The sequence below is a fragment of the Choloepus didactylus genome, chromosome 4 (genome assembly GCF_015220235.1).
Source record: "Choloepus didactylus isolate mChoDid1 chromosome 4, mChoDid1.pri, whole genome shotgun sequence".
Lineage (NCBI taxonomy): Eukaryota > Metazoa > Chordata > Mammalia > Pilosa > Megalonychidae > Choloepus > Choloepus didactylus.
The window spans coordinates 170,812,679-170,832,325 of NC_051310.1; the positions used below are offsets into that span (position 1 = coordinate 170,812,679).

The window sequence follows — 19,647 nt, forward strand, 5'->3', positions numbered from 1 at the left end:
TAGATGCCACTGTGATGGTTAGGTTTATGTGTCAACTTGGGCAGGTGATGGTGCCTAGTTGTCTGGTCAAGCAAGCACTGGCCTACTGTTGCTGCAAAGACACTTCATGGACTTAAATCATCAGTATGTTGATTGCATCTATGGCTCATTACATCTGCAACTGACTAAAGGGAGTGTCTTCCTCAATGAGAGATATTTAATCTTATCAGTTGAAGGCTTTTAAGGCAGAGAGTGATGATTTCAGCAGTCAGAAGAGAGAACTTTCGTTTCTACTTCAGGAAGCCAGCCTCTCCTGGGGAATTCATTTAAGACCTTCATCGGAGTGCCAGCATGCACCTGGCGCTATGGAATTTGGACTCGTATTATTTACAGATATCTCCTGTCGGTTCTGTTTCTCAAGAGAACCCTGACTAATACACACACTACAGCATATTATAATCAAACTGCTGAATGACAAACATAAAGAGAGAATTCTGAAAGAAGCAAGAGAAAAGCAAGGCATCATGTATAAGGGAGCCTTAATAAGATTAACTACCAATTACTTATCAGAAACCACGGAGGAAAAGGCAGTGGGATGGCAAATTTAAAGTGCTGAAAGGAAAAAAAATGCCAAAGAATTCTATATCCAGCAAAACTGTCTTTCAAAAAGGGGGAGAGATTACGACATTTCCAGATGAATAAAAGCTGAGGGAGTTTGTCACCAACTGAAAAAGTCTGAGGAGGGTTTCAACAGCAGATTGGAGCTGGTAGAAGAAAGAATCAGTGAATTTGATCAGAATCAGTAAGCCTGAGGAGCAGAAAGAAAAAAGAATTATAAAAAGTGAAAACAGCCTAAAACACTTCTGGTTCACTGTTGAGTGTACCAATATATGCATTATAGGAGAAGAAAGAGGCAGAAGGAATAGTCAAAGAAATAATGACAGAGAACTCCTCAAACTTAGCGAAAGACATAAATACGCACATCCAAGGAGCCCAGAGAAGATGAAACAAGATAAACATGAAGAAAAATACACCACATCATATACTGATCACACTATCAAATGGAAAGGACAAGGAGAGCATTCTAAAAGCTGTAAAAGAAAAGTGACATGTTATGTACAAGAGCCAGTTAGACTGAGCACTGATTTCTCATCAGAATCCATGGAGGCAAGGGCAGGCAGTTAGTCGAAATATTTAAAGTGCTGAAAGACAACAAATGCCAACCAAGAATTTTGTATCTGGTGAGACTTTCTTTCGAAAATGAGGGAGAGAATAAGACATTCCCAGATAAACAAAAGCTGAGGGAGTTCATCACCACTAGACTTGCACTGCAAGCAATGCTAAAGGAAGTTCTTCAGACTGAAAGGAAAGGACACTAGACAGTGGTTCAAAGTGACATAAAGAAATAAAGACCTGCAGCAAAGGTAACCATTTGGGTAATTAAAATGCCAGTATTATTGTATTGTATTGTTTGGTATGTAACTCCTCTTACTTCCTACAGGTGCTAAAATGCAAACGTATAATAAAAAGTAACAATAAACCTATGGTTTTGGACATACAATGTACAAAGATATAAATTGTAACAAGTAGAAAAAAAGGTTGGGGATGGAGGGGTATAGGAGGAGTGTCTATGTATGCTATTGAAGTCAAGTTGGTATCAAATATGATTGTGATATAGTTAGGATGTTAAATTTTAACCCCACAGTAACCATGAGGAAAACATATAAAAAACATATCCAGATAGAAATGAGAAGGCACTCAATATGGTACAATACAAAAAAATCTAATAAATATGAAAGTAGACATTAATGGAAGAACTGAGAGATAAAAAGGTCTAAGACTTACAAAGACTAAATCGCAAAATGGCAGAAGATATCCCTGCATTATCAGTAGCTACTTCTAATGTTAATGGAAACTCTCCAGTCAAAGGCAGAGGTTAGCAGAATGGATAAAAAAAGCATGACACAACTGTATGCTGCTTGCAAAAGACTCACATTAAATTCAAAGATACAAGTAGGATAAAAGTGAAAGGATGGAAAAATATATACCATGCAAGTAGTAATCACAAGAGAGCTGGGATAGCTATAATAATATAAAAAAGACTGTAAGTCAAAAACTGTTATGAGGACAAAGATGGTCATTATATACTGATAAAGGGGTAAATTCAACAAGATACAACATTATAAATATACGTACCTAACAGCAAAGCCCCAAAATATATGGGGCTTTTATGGGAGATTCATAAATTCAACAAGATACAACATTATAAATATATATGCACCTAAGCCCCAAAATATATGGGGCTTTTATGGGAGAAACTGATGGTTCTAAATTAATAGCAGGGGACTTTAATACACCACTTTCAATAATGGATAGAACATCTAGTCAGAAAAATCAATAAGGAAACACAGGACTTGAACAATACTCTAAACCAACTACACCCAACATGAACACTTCACCCAACAAAATCACATTTTTCTTGAGTGCACATGGATCATTCTCCAGGATAGACCATATCTTATGTCACAAAACAAGACTCAATAAATTAAAAAAATGTTGAAATCATACAATGTATCATTTCCAACCACAAGGGAATGAGGCTAGAAATCAATAATAGAAGGAGAAATGGAAAATTCACAAATACGTGGAAATTAAATAATACTCTTAAACAACCAATGGGTTAAAGAGGAAAACAAGGGAAATTACAAAACATCTTGAGGCAAATGAAAATACAACATACCAAAATTTATGGGATACAGCAAAGGCAGGACTCAGAGGCAAATGTATAGCTCTAAATGCTCACAACAAAAAGGAAGAAAGGCTTCAAATCAGAGGACAAACCTCAAACTGGAAAAACAAGAAAAAGAGCAAACAAAACCAAAGTGACCAGAAGGAAAGAAATAAGAAAGATCAGAGTAGAGGTAAATGAAATAGAAAACAGTAAAATAATAGAAAGAATCAACAAAACTAAGTTGATTCTTTGACAATAAAATGAAAAACCTTTAGCTAGACTGACAGTGAAAAAAGAGAGGATATAAATAACGAAAATCAGAAATGAAAAGGGGGACATTGCTACTAACCCCACTAAAATAAAAAGGACTACAAAAGGATACTACAAACTACTATATGCCAATAAGTTAGTTGACCTAGATGAAATGGGCAGCAACACACAAACTACCTACAGAGCTCAAGAAGAAACAGAAGATTTCAACAAGCCAATTCCTAGTAGAGAGATTGAACCAATAATTTAAAACTTCACAATAAAGAAGAATCCAGGATCAGATGGCTTCACAGGGGAATTTTACCAAACATTCCAAGCAGACTTAACTCCAATTAGGCTCAAAGTCTACCAAAAACAAAAACAAAAACAAAAACAAAAACAAAACAAACAAACAAAAAAAACTGAAGAGGATGGAACACTCCCTAATTCGTTCTATGAGATCAACATCACCATACCAAAGCCAGATTAAGATACAACAAGAAAGGAAAATTATAGACTAATATCTTTTATGATCACAGATGTTAAAATTCTCAAGAAATTACTAGCAAACAAAATCCAAGAGCACATTAAAAGAACTATACAGAATGATCAAGTGGGATATATCCCAGGTTTGCAATGGTGATTCACCAAAATAAAATAAAATAATGTAATACACCACAATAACAGAACAAATGAAAAAAAACCACAAGATCATCTCAACTGACACATTTGACAGTATCCTACAACCCTTCTTGATAAAACTATGAATTGAAGGAAATTTCCTCAATATCATTAAGGGGCATTAAGAAGCATATAGCTATCATTATACTCAACGGTGAGACTGAAAGTTTCCCTCTGAAATCAGGAACAAGACAAAGATGCTCACTGTCAACAGTTATTCAACATTGTACTGGAAGTTCCAATCAGAGCAATTAGGCAAGAAAGAAATAAAAGGATACCAGGTTGGAAGGGAAGAAGTAAAACTTTCCTTAGTTGCAGATTACATGATCCCACAAATGGAAAATCCTGAAATGTTTACAATAAAGCTACTAGAGCTAAAGAAGTCAGCAAAGTGTGGTGGGGGTAGAAGATCAATACACAAAACTCAGTAGTGTTTCTATACACTAGTAATGAACAACATCAAGAGAAAAACAAGAATAAAATGCCACTTATAACAGCAACTAAAAGAATTAAATATCTAGTAATAAATTTAACCAAGAAGGTAAAGGACTTGTATATGGAAAACCTGGAAACAGTGCTAAAAAAATAAGACTGTTAAATGGAGGGGCATTCTACGTTCAGGGACCAGAAGACCAAATATCATTAGATATTTTGCTGAAGAGATCATTCCTTCCCAATTGTGTGAACTTGGCACCCTTGTCAAAGAGCAGTTGGCCATAGTGTGAGGATTGATTTCTGCACTTTCAATTCAATTCCCTTGGTCTTCATGTCTGTCAACAAATGGTGCTGGGAAAACCAGATGTCCATATATGAAAGAATGAAGGTGTTCCCCCTAACACACCCCAGTGGAATCAAATGGAGAGCTCAGAAAGCAACCCTTACGTTTTATGGCTGACTGATTTTTGACAAGCAGGCAATGACCAATCAATTGGTGAAAGAAAAGTTTCTTCAAAAAATGATGCTGGGAAAACTGGATTGCCGTTTGCAAAAAAAAAAAAAGAGAACTCCTACCTCAAATGTCATATAAAAATCAACTCAGAATGGATCAAAGACGTAAATATAACAGCCAGAACTATCAAACTCCTAGAAGCAAACATAATGAAGCATCCTGTGTTAGGCAATGGTTTCTTAGACTTCACACCCAAAGCACAAGTAGCAAAGAAAAAAACAGATAAATGGGACTTCATAAAAATTAAAAACTTTTGTGCCTCAAAAGATTCTAACACGAAAATAAAACACAACCTACACAATGGGAGAAAACATTTGGAAACCACATATCCAATAAAGATTCAATATCCAGAACATATAAATAAATCCTTCAACTTAACAAAGAGAAAAACAACACAACTTAAAAATGGACAAAGGAGTTGAAAAGACATCTCTCCAAAGAAGATAAACAAATGGCCAAAAAGCACATGAAAAGATGTTCAACATCATTAGCCATCAAGGAAATGCAAATCAAAAGCACAATGAGATCCCATTTTATACCCACTAGGATGGCTGCTATTTAAAAAAAAAACAACACGGAAAACAACAAGTATTGGAGAGGATGTGGAAAAACAGGAACACTTATTGCTGGTGGCAACGATAAATGGTACAGCTACTATGGAAGACGTTTGGCAGTTCCTCAGAAAGCTAAGTATAGTATTACCATATACCTGGCAATCCGAGCTACTAGCTATAGACCTAAAAGAACTGAAAGCATGGACTCGATGTTTAAAGTGGAATTATTCACAATTGCCAAAAGATGGAAGCAACCTAAGTGTGCATTAACTGATGAGTAGATAAACAAAATGTGGTATATACATACAATGGAAAATTATTCAGCCATAAATAAGAATGAAGTTCTGATACATTCGACAACATGGATGAACCCTGAAGACATTATCTTGAGTGAAACAAGCCAGACAGAAAACTGAGAGGTAGAACATGATATTTCTTTAATTTATACTTCTTTATTACTATAAGGATATTATCGGACAGAGATATTTCATATCTCACTGATATTAAATAATTAGAATAAGCAAACTCACAGAGTCAGAATCTAGAGTGTAGGTCACCAGGGGATGGAGTAGGGATAGGAAACAGGAAGTTAATGCTTCAAATATACAGGGTTCTTACTTGGAATGATGGAAATGTTTTGGTAATGGATAGTGGTGATGGTAACACCATACTGTGTATGTAATTAACATCACTGACATATCTGAATGTAGTTAAAAAGGGAAATGTTAGGTTGCATATACGGTAATAGAATAAAATTTTTAAAAAAAAAATCCATAGACTTGCACTACATAAACAGTGAATGCTAAGTTAAACCACGAACTACAGTTAATAAATTATAAAAATCTGCTTTCATCAATTGTAATAAATGTTCCACATCAACGCAAGCTGTCAAAAATAGGGTGGTATATGAGAATCCTGTATTTTATGCATAAACCCACTACTTTTGTAATAAAGAAGAAATATGAAATTCTAGTAAATCTGTCATGATAGGAAGTGAAAACAGCCAGGAGGGTTTATCCTCAAAATGCAAAGATTATTTAATATTAGAGATCTAGTAATATAAAATACGATAGCAGAAGAGAAAACCTTCATGAAAATCTAAGAAGATGCTGTGCCAGTTTGAATGTATTATGTCCCCCAAAACGCCATTATCTTTGATGTAATCTTGTGTGGGCAGATGTGTTGGTGTTGATTAGATTGTAATTCTCTGACTGAGTATTTCCATGGAGATGCGACCCACCCAACTGTGGGTAGTAACTCCAACTGGATAATTTCCATGGAGGTGTGGCCCTGCCCATCTGGAGTGGGCCTTGATTAGTTTACTGGAGCACTATATAAGCTCAGACAGAAGGAGCAAGCTTGCTACAGCCAAGAGGGACATTTTGAAGAATGCACAGGAGCTGAGAGAGGAACGTCCTGGGAGAAAGACATTTTGAAATCAGAACTCTGGAAAAGACGCCAGCCACATGTCTTCCCAGCTAATAGAGGTTTTCTGGACGCCACTGGCCATCTTCCAGTGAAGGTACCCGATTGTTGATGACTTACCTTGGACACTTCATGGCCTTAAGACTTTGTAACCAAATAAACCCCCTTTATAAAAGCCGATCCATTTCTGGTATTTTGGGAACAGGCTGCATTAGCAAACTGGAACAGATGCTTAAAAGGATTTTGATAACATTTAACACACTTTACTTTAACAAAAAAAAACACTAAGAAACAGGCTACTTTCTCAGTATGATAAAAACTGTTCATTTTAAAACCATAATCAATATCTTTATGGTGAAAATGAGTAATGTCTGGTTCTCATAGAACACATGAGAATTATACCATGATAATGAATGGGAAAAATGAAGAATATAACGATGTTTATTCTTCCCATATGACAATTTTATTAAGTCCATTCAAAATACCAATGTTTTCCCCTGAAAAACAGCAGAATTCTATTATGTATCCAGAAGAATAAACAGGTGAGAATACTTAAGAAAAGAAGAGAGAGAGAGAGAGAGAGAGAGAGAGTGTGTGTGTGTGTGTGTGTGTGTGAGGTGAGGTAAGAAAACTGAGTGAATCATTTATTAAAATATATTAGAAATCTATAATAAATTAAACTACCATTTGCACACAATTGATAAACCAATGGAAAAGAACAGACTGCTCGGAAACAGACAGCTTAATATTTGACAAAGAAAACATCAAATCAATGTGAAAGGAATGGATTATTTCATAAATTATAGAAATAAACTATTCTCAAACATATAATCTAGTTCTGGCTCTCATTCCATAAATCAAAATGTATGCCAGAAGAAGTAAAGAATTAAATGTAAAATTACAACTCTCCAGGGAGAGGGAAAGAATGGTGGCATAGAGAGTAGTGGAAGTTAGACCCCCCAGAGCAACTTAATAAAAAAAACCAAGAACAACTAGTAAAAGATCTGGAATAACTGCTGGGAGATAGCAGCTACTGTCCACGCATTGTGCAACAATCTGAGTTGGGAGAAATGCCCGAGATCACAGAATAAAATCTGTAAGTAAAGGCTGCGGACCCAAGCTGAGCGTCCCCTCCCCTCATAGCAGGCTAAACCGCAAAACTCCGTGGTGCTACAGAGCAGCATTCTCTGAACAAGGGAATATACCTCAGTCCAGCTCCAACTGGGGTTTCAATGTTAACTGCTCAATACAAACTATAAATCCCCAACAAGCAGTTGGAGGCTTCTGGTGATGACTGACCTTGGAGAGTCAGGGTATGTATCTGTCCTGGAATGGGGAGCCCAGTGCTGTCTCTGGCTGACGAGTGGGTCTGGGGGCCGTGGACTAACCCTGAATGGGGGCTTTCTGTCCCTTTCTCTCTCTCTCGACTTGTGCAGCTCGGTGGAGGGGTCCTTGGCTGTTTTTGGCTCGCAGTGCTCTGCAGTACAGAAAGCCTCAGCCATTCTAAACTTGCAGCACTCTGACTCAGACAAGGTTGGAGGTAGCAGGTCAGAGAAACAAAGAATCTATTTATATGCAAATGACCTCTCTCTAGGGGGCATATCTTCCCAAGAAGAAAGAGGAGTGGCCCAGCTCTACTACCTGCCTTCCATTAAGAACCAGACCCCAGAGCCGGCGGGGAAAACAGCCATGGGCCACACCCCCCTTACACCAAGCTGGAGTGACAGGCTGACAGGCGCCACCTGCTGGGCAGAAAAGCATAGGGTGTGTCAATCCTCTAAGACACACCATCAGGGAAACCAGATACCGAGTATTTCTTCCTTCTGGGACCTGAGCCTGTTCTGGTCTGGGAAAACCTGATTGGGGTGGCCAAGGAGGTCAGATGCCTAGACAACGAAAACTACAACCTACACTAAGAAAAATGAAGTTATGGCCTAGTCAAAGGAATAAACTTACACTTCAAATGATACAGGAATTGAAACAACTAATGCTAAATCAATTCAAAAAGTTTGCTGAGAGATTCCAAAAGGAGCCAAGAGGTCACTCTGGTGGGCACTCTTACACACAATATAGATAAACCTTTTTAGGTTCTAATGACTTGGAATAGCTAGCAGTAAATACCTGAAACCATCAAATTACAACCCAGGACCCTCGAATCTTGAAGATGATTGTATAACAATGTAGCTTATGAGGAGTGACAATGTGATCAGGAAAGCCATGTGGATTATACTCCCCTTGGTCCAGTGTATGGATGGATGAGTAGAAAAACAGGGGCAAACAACAACAACAACAACAACAACAACAACAACAAAACACCCGGTGTTCTTTTTTACTTTAATTGTTCTTTTTCACTTTAATTTTTACTCATTACTTTTGTGTGTGTGGTAATGAAAATGTTCAAAAATTAATTTTGGTGATGAACGCACAACTATATGGTAGTGCTGTGAACAGCTGATTGTATGCTTTGTACAACTGCATCGTATGTGAATATATCTCAATAAAATTGAATTATTAAAAAAAACAAAACAAAACCTAGTACTGGGAGGTACCTTCTTAGACCTTACACCCAAAGCACAAGCAGCAAAAGAAAAAACAGATAACTGGAACACCTCAAAATCTAAAACTTCTGTACCTCAAAGGAATTTGTCAAAAAGGTGAAGAGACAACCAATGCAATGGGGGAAAATATTTGGAAACCATGTATCTGATAAGAGACAGATATCTTGCATATAAAAAGAAATCCCATGAATCAATGACAACAGTACAAACAGCCCAATTACAAAATGGGCAAAAGATATGAAAAGACATTTCTCTGAAGAGGAAATACAAATGGCTAAAAAGCACATGTGAAAATGTCGTATTTACATTAGGGAAATGCAAATCAAGACCACAATGAGACATCATCTCAGTAGCTATAAGAATGGCTACCATTAAACAACCAGGAAACTACAAATGCTGGAGAGGATGTGGAGAAATCGGAACAATTATTCATTGCTGGTGGGACTGTATAATGGTACAGCCACTTTGGAAGACAGTTTGGTGGCTCCTCAGAAAACTAGATATTGAGTTACCCTATGATCTGGCAGTTTCACTTCTCAGTATAGACCCAGAAGATCTGAAAGCAGTGACACAGACATTTGCACACAGATGTTCACAGCAGCATTGTTCCCAATTGCCAAGAGATGGAAAGAATCCAAGTGTCCTTCAACAGACAAGTGGATAAACATAAGGTGGTACATACATACAATAGAATACTACGCAGCAGTAAGAAGGAATGAGGTCTTGAAACATACGACAACATGGATGAACCTTAAAGACATAATGCTGAGTGAAATAAGCCAGACACAAAAGGAGAGATATTGTATGTTACATTAATGTGAACTCCGTGAACAATGGAAAATGTGTCATATAATGTAGAATATAGGGGACCTAGAGAAAGACAGAAGCCCGTGAAGGGGGAATGATAATCTAATATGTTTAGACATGATAATGAGGGTGAATCTAATGGTATGGGAATGGACAGGTGTGATTATGATTTGTTAATGGGATCATAAGTTTCAGTGCCACATTGAAGGTGAACATGTTCAAAAATGGTTGTTTTAAAGGCATGTAATCCATAGAGTAGCACTAGAAAAATAAATAAGCGTCAGCATGATATACTTATAAGGTATGACACTGGAACAAAGAGTTAACAACAGAGTGGTATATGGAAAAACTACCCATTGCATATTATAGACTATATTTAATAGGAATATCTTACCAGCATTACACTAATACTAGCAATGAATAATTAGTTGCTGAGAAGAGCTCTGGGATGTTTTAAGTTATGATAATTAAAATTGATAGTGATGATGATTGTAAAACTAAGTGAAGATAATGTCAGAAACTGTTTATCTTGGGACAGAATATACGTCACGTGAAATTGGGAACCCACTACTTAATAAATCAGGCCCCTGATCTTGAGGCTTGCTCTTATGAAACTTGGGGCTGTAAAAGGCAGGTTAAGCCCTCCTATAATTATGCCTAAGAGGCACCTCCAGAGAACTTCTTGTTGCTCAGATGTGGCCTTTCTCTAAGGCCAACTTGGCAAATAAATTCATTAACCTCTCTCCCACGAGGGATTTGACTCCCAGGGGAGTGAATCTCCCTGGCGACATGGGACATGACTCCCAGGAATGAGCCTGGCTTTGGCAGTGAGGGATTAAAAATGCCTACTTGACCAAAAAGGGGGAAAGAAAGGTAACAAAATAAGAGTACAACTAAAAGATTTCAAACTGAGTTAAGAGGCTATCCTGGAAGTTACTCTTATGCAATTTCCAGCTAATATCCCAAATGGCCACAATATGTCATGCCCTTACAAACAGTAGTTCCGAAATACCTAGGTCCTTATCTGAGATTCTGTAAAAGATTCATTCACCAAGTTTTATCACTCCGAAACTTAAATCCACCTGTGATCCTATGCCAGACAACTCCTAAAACCCAGAGGCAACATCCTCTTTAAGAACAATAGTCAGATGCAGCCCCCTACCCCACAGTGTTGACACCCCTTTTGATATGAACACATGAGGGTGGTCACTGCCTAGACTCCCCTGAAGATCAAGAGAGTGATTAAGTGGGAGGAAGTGGTAGCAAGAGACAAGATAGGATCTAACAAAGGATTATGAATACTGAAACTTTATATAAATATATATATTAGATGCTAGGGTATTAGAATAGCTAGAAGGAAATAACTGAAATGATGGAAGTATAACCTATCAACATTCTTTGAAATTTGCTCTATAGCTATTCATTGAATTGTGCTTTGAAAGTTATCACCTTTCTGTATATATCCTATATTTCATAATAAGGAAAAAACTGAAACTGTGCAACTGTAACCCATAACATTTTTTTGAAATTACCTATATAACTGCTTGTTGAGCTGTAGGAAAGTTAACACCTTTCTGTATATATGTTGTATTTTACAAGAATGGAAATAACAAAAATTGTGGAACTGTACACCATAACATTCTTTGAAATTTGCTAACTATTTGTCACACTGTACTCTGAAAGTTATCACTGTTATGTATATATGTTAAAAGTTCAGAATAAAAATGCATTAAAAAACAAAAAAAAAGTTTAAAGAAGATATAGCAAAAGACATAAATGTTATAAAGAAAATACTGGGCATACATAAGGCAGAAATTGAAAGTTCAAAAAACAACTGGCAGAATCTATGGAAATGAAAGGCACAACATAAGAGACAAAAGACACAATGGAAACATACAATAGCAGATCTCAAGAGGCAGAAGAAAACACTCAGGAAATGGAGAACAAGGCACCTGAAAGCCTACACACAAAAGAATAGAGGAAAGAATGGAAAAATATGAGCATCATCTCCAGGAACTTAAGGACAAAATGAAACATAAGAATGTACATATCATTGGTGTCCTAGAAGGAGAAGAGAAGGGAAAAGGGGCAGAAGCAATAACAGAGGTAATAATCAATGAAAATTTCCCATCTCTCATGGAAGACATAAAATTACAGATCCAAGAAGCACAGCGTACCCTGAACAGAATAGATCTGAATTGGCCTATGCCAAGACACTTAATAATCTGATTATCAAACATCAAAGACAAAGAGAGAATCCTGAAAGCAGCAAGAGAAAGGTGATCCATCACATACAAAGGAAGCTTGATAAGACTATGTGTGGATTTCTCAGTAGAAACCATGGAAGCAAGAAGGAAGTGGTATGATATATTTAAGATACCAAAAGAGAAAAACCGCCAACCAAGAATCCTATATCTGGCAAAATTATCCTTCAAATGAGGGAGGGTTTAAAATATTCTCTGACAAACAGACAATGAGAGAATTTGTGAACAAGATATTTGTGTACTACAGGAAATAATAAAGTGAGCACTACAGATAAGATAGGAAAAAACAGGAGAAAGAGGTTTGGAACACAATTTTGGGTGATGGTAGCACAGCAATGCAAGTACACTGAACAAAGATGACTGTGAGTATGGTTGAAAGAGGAAGGTTAGGAGCATGTGGGACACCAGAAGGAAAGAGGAAAAAATAAAGACTGGGACCGCATAACTCGGTGAAACCTAGAGTGCCCAACAATTGTGACAAAAGGTACAAATATGTTTTTACATGAGAGAGAACAAATCAATGTCAACATTGCAAGGTGTTAAAAATAGGGTGATATTGGGGGAAAAATACAGTCAATGCAAACTAGAGACTATGGTTAACAGAAACTTTGTATTATGCTTTCTTTAATGTAAGAAAGGCAATATACCAAAGCTAAATGCCTTTAAGAGGGGCACATAAGGGAAAGGTATGGGACTCTTGGCATTGGTGATCTTGTCTGATGCTTTTATTCTACTTTAGTTGAATTCTATCTTTCCTTTTGTTGCTTTTTTAGCCATCATGTTTTTTTTTTCCTTTACTTTTCCTTTTTCTTTTTTCTCTCTACTTTCTTTGACTCTTCCACCTTCTTTGTGGAAGAAATGGAGATGTCCTTATATAAATAGTAGTGATGGTGGTGAACACATAAATATGTAACTATACAGGGAACCACTGAATGTTTACTTAGGATGGAAAGTATGATGGATGAACAAAACTGTCTTAAAAAAATGGGTTGATGAAGAAACCCTGAGGGCACTACATTGAGTGAAATAAGTAGATACATAAGGACAAATACTGCAGGGTCTCACTGATATGAACTAATTATAATATGCAAACACATAGACATGAAATATAAATTAACAGGATATAGAATGAAGCTAAAGAATGGGGAGCAGATGCTTATTATGAGCAGAATGTTCAACTAGGTTGAACCTAAGTGCTTGGAAGTGGACAGAGGTGATGGAAGGATGTTATTGTGAGAATAACTTACAGTGCTGAATGGTATGTGAATGTGGTTGGAAAGGGGAAGGTTAGAGTCACGTATGAAACCAGAAGGAAAGTTGGAGTTTAATAGAGGGGAATGTATAAAACAGTGAATCTTGTGGTGGACAATGTCCGTGGTTAAACTTGCAAATATCAGTAATCTCTTTCATGAACTAGAACAAATGTATGACACTATAACTAGAAGCTAATATTAGAGGGGCATACAGGGAAAAAATATACCTATTGCAAACTATGTAGTACAGTTAACAGTATTTTAACATTCTTTCATCAACAGTAACAAATCTACTATACCAATACTAGAGTCAATAATGGAGGGGGGGGTGGTTAGGGGTAGGAGAAGAACTGAGTTTTCTTTTTTGTCTCTATTTCTTTTCTGGGGTAATGAAAACATTCTAAAAATTGGAAAAACTAATTAACTGTGGTGATGGATGGACAGTTGTATGATGGTACCTTGGGCAATTGTGCACTTTGGATCTTTGGATAAATATATGGTATGTAAACAATCGCAATAAAATAAAAAAATATAAATGTGGCTTATTTTCCTATATTTTATATAATAACCAAAGAAAACTAAACATTATTCTAGAAAAACCATTCTGAGATAAGTTAAAAACAAAAACAACAATGAAAATTATTAGGAATTATAGGAAGTGAGTAAAGATGATATTCTCCACAAACTTGGTAGTACAAGGCTTAACAGGAATAAGACTATAGCTTAAAAAGATAGCAACTGAGGAAAGTTTTCTTTTATTTTGTTTAAAGGTGGATACAAACATGTTTTTGTTAAACAAAGTGTAAGTGGATGCACAAGAGAAAGAGGGGATAAGTTTTTTTTTTTTTTTTTTTTTTGGTTGTCTCTTTTTTTTTTATTTTTTTTACCTTTTTTTTTTTTTAATCTTCATTTTATTGAGATATATTCACATACCACGCAGTCATACAAAACAAATCGTACTTTCGATTGTTTACAGTACCATTACATAGTGGTACATTCATCACCCAAATCAATCCCTGACACCTTCATTAGCACACACACAAAAATAACAAGAATAATAATTAGAGTGAAAAAGAGCAATTGAAGTAAAAAAGAACACTGGGTACCTTTGTCTGTTTGTTTCCTTCCCCTATTTTTCTACTCATCCATCCATAAACTAGACAAAGTGGAGTGTGGTCCTTATGGCTTTCCCAATCCCATTGTCTCCCCTCATAAGCTACATTTTAATACAACTGTCTTCGAGATTCATGGGTTCTGGGTTGTAGTTTGATAGTTTCAGGTATCCACCACCAGCTACCCCAATTCTTTAGAACCTAAAAAGGGTTGTCTAAAGTGTGCATAAGAGTGCCCACCAGAGTGACCTCTCGGCTCCTTTTGGATTCTCTCTGCCACTGAAGCTTATTTCATTTCCTTTCACATCGAGGGGATAAGTTTTTGAAGAAGATCCTAGAGCAGGCAAAGGACACAACAAGCAGAAGTACAAACAGAAATAAAATGGCTTTTCTGAAATAGAAAGTAAGCAAAGAAGATTGCTTGGAATTTTAAAGAAGAGAAGATGATGTAGGGCAGTATTTTTGGTGTGAGAATGGCCTGTAGAACAGGGATGGACTGGTAGGTGCTTGTTTCAAACTAAGTCTCAATTCTTTAGAATCACTGGATTCAATTAATGAGAGATGTGACTAATCTGTTTTAAAATGTGAATGTGCAAGAAGAAGAAAGGTTAAGACCCACTGTTCTAGGAATTTGCCTTTCATAGAGGAGGTCAAATATTTGAACTGACTTCTTAGGTTAGAATAAAGACAACTTTCCAAGTCTAATGAAGTGCTTGATGAGCAAAAAAAGTGGTTTATAACAATCACTCTGAGAAACAAAGTAAGATATGAACAACAGATAATTAAGAAATTTGCCAAGTAGTAGAGAGGGCATCACTGAAGTGAAATGAGCATGAATCTCCAGTAACTCTAATTAAACTGGTTTCATAATTTTCTCCCGTAACATGCTGCAGCATCAGAGTAGAGAAAGCAGATGTTAAGAATGACCCCAATCATAAAATTGATTATGGCCATGTATATACAATCTTAAGTGGAAAAATAGTTTTGAGGATGCTAGATATGACATTTTAAAAATGGTTGACAATGTATGATCTCACCGGATAGGAACACAAGTAAAGTCAGAGGTGGGCTGACTGACTGTGGAAACAGGAATAGAAAAAACTGGAGACCACAGAGATATAAAACACCAGTTGAATGGGATGTAAGAAAGTAGATGTAAAGGAGGTTGTAGATTTCTGGTCTCAAAAATACAGTAATTATCAATAATGATGAGATTCAAATTGTTGCTTTATTAATGTTATCTCTAGTTATATTGCCAAAAAGCACCTATCCTTAACTTTTATTTTTACATGTCTTGTAAGGACAGCAGCACATATAAATATGTGAGTTTATGGGAATTTTAGTTAAGAAACATCTTTTAATTTTTTAGTATTGGTTTCCCAGGAAATCTTGTTCAGACTCATCAGGAATTTAGAGATCATTTAAATAATGATGTAACAGGGTTTTACACATCAAAGCCCATGTGTAAATAGGTACATATCCAAGGACTTAAAGAGAAGCCAGATTTGTAGAAATACAACAAACTGTATCCATCATTTTCATCTCTACATCTTTTACTAGCCTGTGTTCAACAGTCTTTTCACTTGGGGCTGCTTAGACTTATCAAAAAGAGTATATGTGGAATGCCTAAGTATAGGAAAACCAAAGGACATTTTACAAATTCAATTGGTTTTCCATGAATCAAAAGATGATTTGAAATACAAAGGGAAGATATAAACAATTCAAAGATACCAAACATTTTACTGTAGCTTATATTTTTCTAAAAAAATTAATTCATTATTTCTAAGGGATAAATAAAATAGTTTCTATTCAGGAAGATGTAATTCAATGATACAGTATTATCACATATAAACAGAGAGTTAGTTGATGGTTATTAGTTATAAATGAGAAGGTTTGCCAACAACTTACCATTGCCTTGAATCCAAGTTCCTAAGTTCTCTAAGTAGCTTTTCATTTTTCTTCAGAAGATGAAAGCTCCTCCTAAACAGAGAGATTTATAAACATTTTCATCACCTTGACAGTGAATGACATGACAGTCCTGGAAATATTTTCCATTCAATTCATACAACTTAATACTTTTCTTGCCTTTTCATATTTTTAACACAAAGAAGAACAGACCCTAAAAAAATGCAAAGAATATATGTCATTATTTCTACCCAGGCCCTCATACATTTCTGCTAGTGGATCATATCTATTGGTCATTTCAATTTTTTTCCTTGAAGATGCTGTGAATTTCCCAAACTCATATGCAGAAAGACGGATAAAGATGCATGTAGGTACCTCCTCAAGAGCTTTATAAAAATGTATGCGATAACTGTTTCTCATGAGAAATAACATATTCACAAAATCTAAATCATTACCAAGAAAACAAGTATTATTAGCAATAATAAAGCAAGTTTTATATTATTGTATTTTTTACACTAGGATGCAATGTACAGATTTTACCAAATCCATTCTATAGTGCTAAATACATACAGATAATGTTCATTAAATCAATATTTGCAATGGTAAAATATAACTTCCCATCTTCAATTTTCCTTTAGCTATCAACCATTCTACATCAAAAAAGAGTTGACTGTGTTTATACAATAACCTAAAGGCAATAACCTGTATTTGAACATACCATAAGACAAACTGTGTTCCTGATATAATGTGGCTTTCCCATAAGGCAGATACAGAAGATACTCCCTTCTAATAAATGGAAGGGTTTAAATCAAGTAAGATGATAAACACTACCCAAGCAAGCAGAACTCCATTTCAATGCTTCACGTACATTTCAATTATTTTAAGATTTATTTATCCAGTGATCATTGAGCTACCCACCTACTATAAACTGAACCAAACCGAAGAGAAATAACATTAAATAATGTTTCTTCTTCCACATCTCTGTAACTTTCATGTCAAATTTAAAAATAAACATATATTAATAATGTTTTACACTAGTATAGTATATAATTTTAGTGTTTTATGTACAGTATAATTTAATTCTTACCCACAAAGTGGGATTTATTCTCCAATGTTTGTAGACTGTAGCTTGAGGCTTAAAAGTTAAGTAACTCTAACCTAGGTCTTCTAGTTTCAGTCCAATGCTCTTTTCATTTAATACCTACCTAACTTACTTACATGCTTTGCGTGTTTACTGTAAGTTTTTAATGAGGCTTTGTAACATGCATAAGAAAACACAATAGTAAAAAATTTAAAAATTAAAATTAAATCCAGATTATTTTTTGATTTGATCCTGATTCAAACTAGATATGATCATATGGCTCTTGATGTCATAAAAGAGAAAACTGTTAGGCTTACATGAAGTCTGGAAAAATAAGAATGGTTTTTAATTGTCTGAGCTATAATTTTTAAGCCAAATAGTTCTATTAGTCATCCTGAAAATGTTAATAGTTCATTTATTGGCTTAAGTTATCTCCTGTTTTTTCCAGTGAATACTGATATAACTGAGTGGTCTTTTAAAAAAACAAACAAAAAAATACAACAAAACTTCCTACTCATCAAAGAACATTAAACAACCAAAACGCTCAATCAAAAGATGAATAACATTAATGTAAAAAAGAAAAAGAAAATATTCTCCTTTATCCTTACCTTTTGTCCCAGGAATTCATTCCCAATATACTTAGAAGTAATCTGCAATAGTAAAATGCTGACTGAGGCTTTTGAGGTACTGGTTCATCTTGTTCCACAGCTTTCATGTTTAAGTCATTGAAGTGTTTCTCAACAAATTCTTTTTCCTCTGTATGTTGCTTAAGAATAGCATTGATAACATCATTTTCCTGTTTTTCAGAAATGCATACAGGTTGAGGAGCAGGAATATTAAGTGAGGTTCCAGTTCTCTGTAAGCATTCAGGACTAGTAACACCTAAATATTGCAAGAGCTCATCAAGAACATCTTCTTCATCTCTTATTGTATCCCAAGTTGGTACAGTTTCTCTGAATCTTCTTTTAAACTGGAGGGAAAGTTCATCTTTTACTGTTAGATCTTCTAAGCATTCATTAGATGCAGGAGGCTCTTCTGTCTCCTCTTGATGAGACAATGAAAATACGAAAGATGTAGGTTCTGATGAGCCACTTATAGGAGGTGGTCCGTACAGGATGGCAGAGTCCCATGAATATTTACCAGAGAGATCACGTACTATGATTCTGACATTTGAATTGGCTGATGCAAGGCCAGCGGATAATCCTCCTCCAGGTATACTTTCTTCTGATCTGATCTGGATACAGGACACTAAGGTTGTATTGTTTAATACAAAGAATTGGATATTTGGACTCTCAAAGAGTTCAGGAGAAAGTTCAGGGCTTTCACTGTATTGATTGTCATGATTTTCACATACCTGACTTGTTAACATAGCAGGGCCACCACTCATTGGATAATGGCCCAAGTGATTTACCAGATGCGTGATAACAGTGCGGGCTGCTACTGAGATTAATCCTTGTGGCATTTGAGTTTTCACTGGAAATAAAAAATAAAAAAGAATAGGAATACTGTTGCTTCCCAGGAGGTCATACAACAATGAAACATTAGACAACTTATGAGGATTTCATCATATTGTCAAAATCACATCAAATATTTGAGTAAATATTAATATTTCCAATTTAGATTCTGTACTACAGGGATGATGGCAGAAAAGAGAACCATTCTTTGATCGTTTATTTTACAACAAACTTTTTGAAACTTTTGTTTATGAATACATAATTTAAACCAAAGCCTTTAAATGATGATTACAGCTTCAACGAAGTATATGAAGTATTATAAATCAATCACTTGAAATCACTAAACATAGATTTAAAAACCAACTAAATCAATCCAACTGGTAAGTTCCTTATTTCGTGAGTAGATTCCAGATTAAGAGAGGCAGTTTGCAGCATACTTTAAATGTCACTTATTCTGGCTTTCACTGATGATGCAAAAGAGTCAGAGAAACGTGATTCCACTAAACTTCTGAAGTCAGAATCAATGTAAACAGTGAGTCAGTGTATCCAGTATAAGCCAATGAAAATTTTTTTAAACTTTATTTTAAAAGTAAAAATATTTTATGCCCTTGCTTATACTGTCTATTTTTCAAAGGTATGCTTCCA

At 35.6% G+C, this 19,647-nt stretch overlaps 1 protein-coding gene across 7 annotated transcripts in view; it reads right to left on the reverse strand.

The window, feature by feature from the left end:
• RALGAPA1 (Ral GTPase activating protein catalytic subunit alpha 1) overlaps positions 1-19,647 on the reverse strand; it is a 384,096-nt gene that overhangs the window by 99,727 nt on the left and 264,722 nt on the right. For all 7 annotated transcript variants that reach the window (XM_037834821.1, XM_037834823.1, XM_037834822.1 and 4 more), the window contains 2 exons: positions 18,157-19,021; positions 16,471-16,542 (listed from right to left, as the gene is read on the reverse strand). In XM_037834821.1, coding sequence (XP_037690749.1) covers positions 16,471-16,542; positions 18,157-19,021 — 937 coding nt within the window. The remainder of the gene's footprint in view (positions 1-16,470; positions 16,543-18,156; positions 19,022-19,647) is intronic.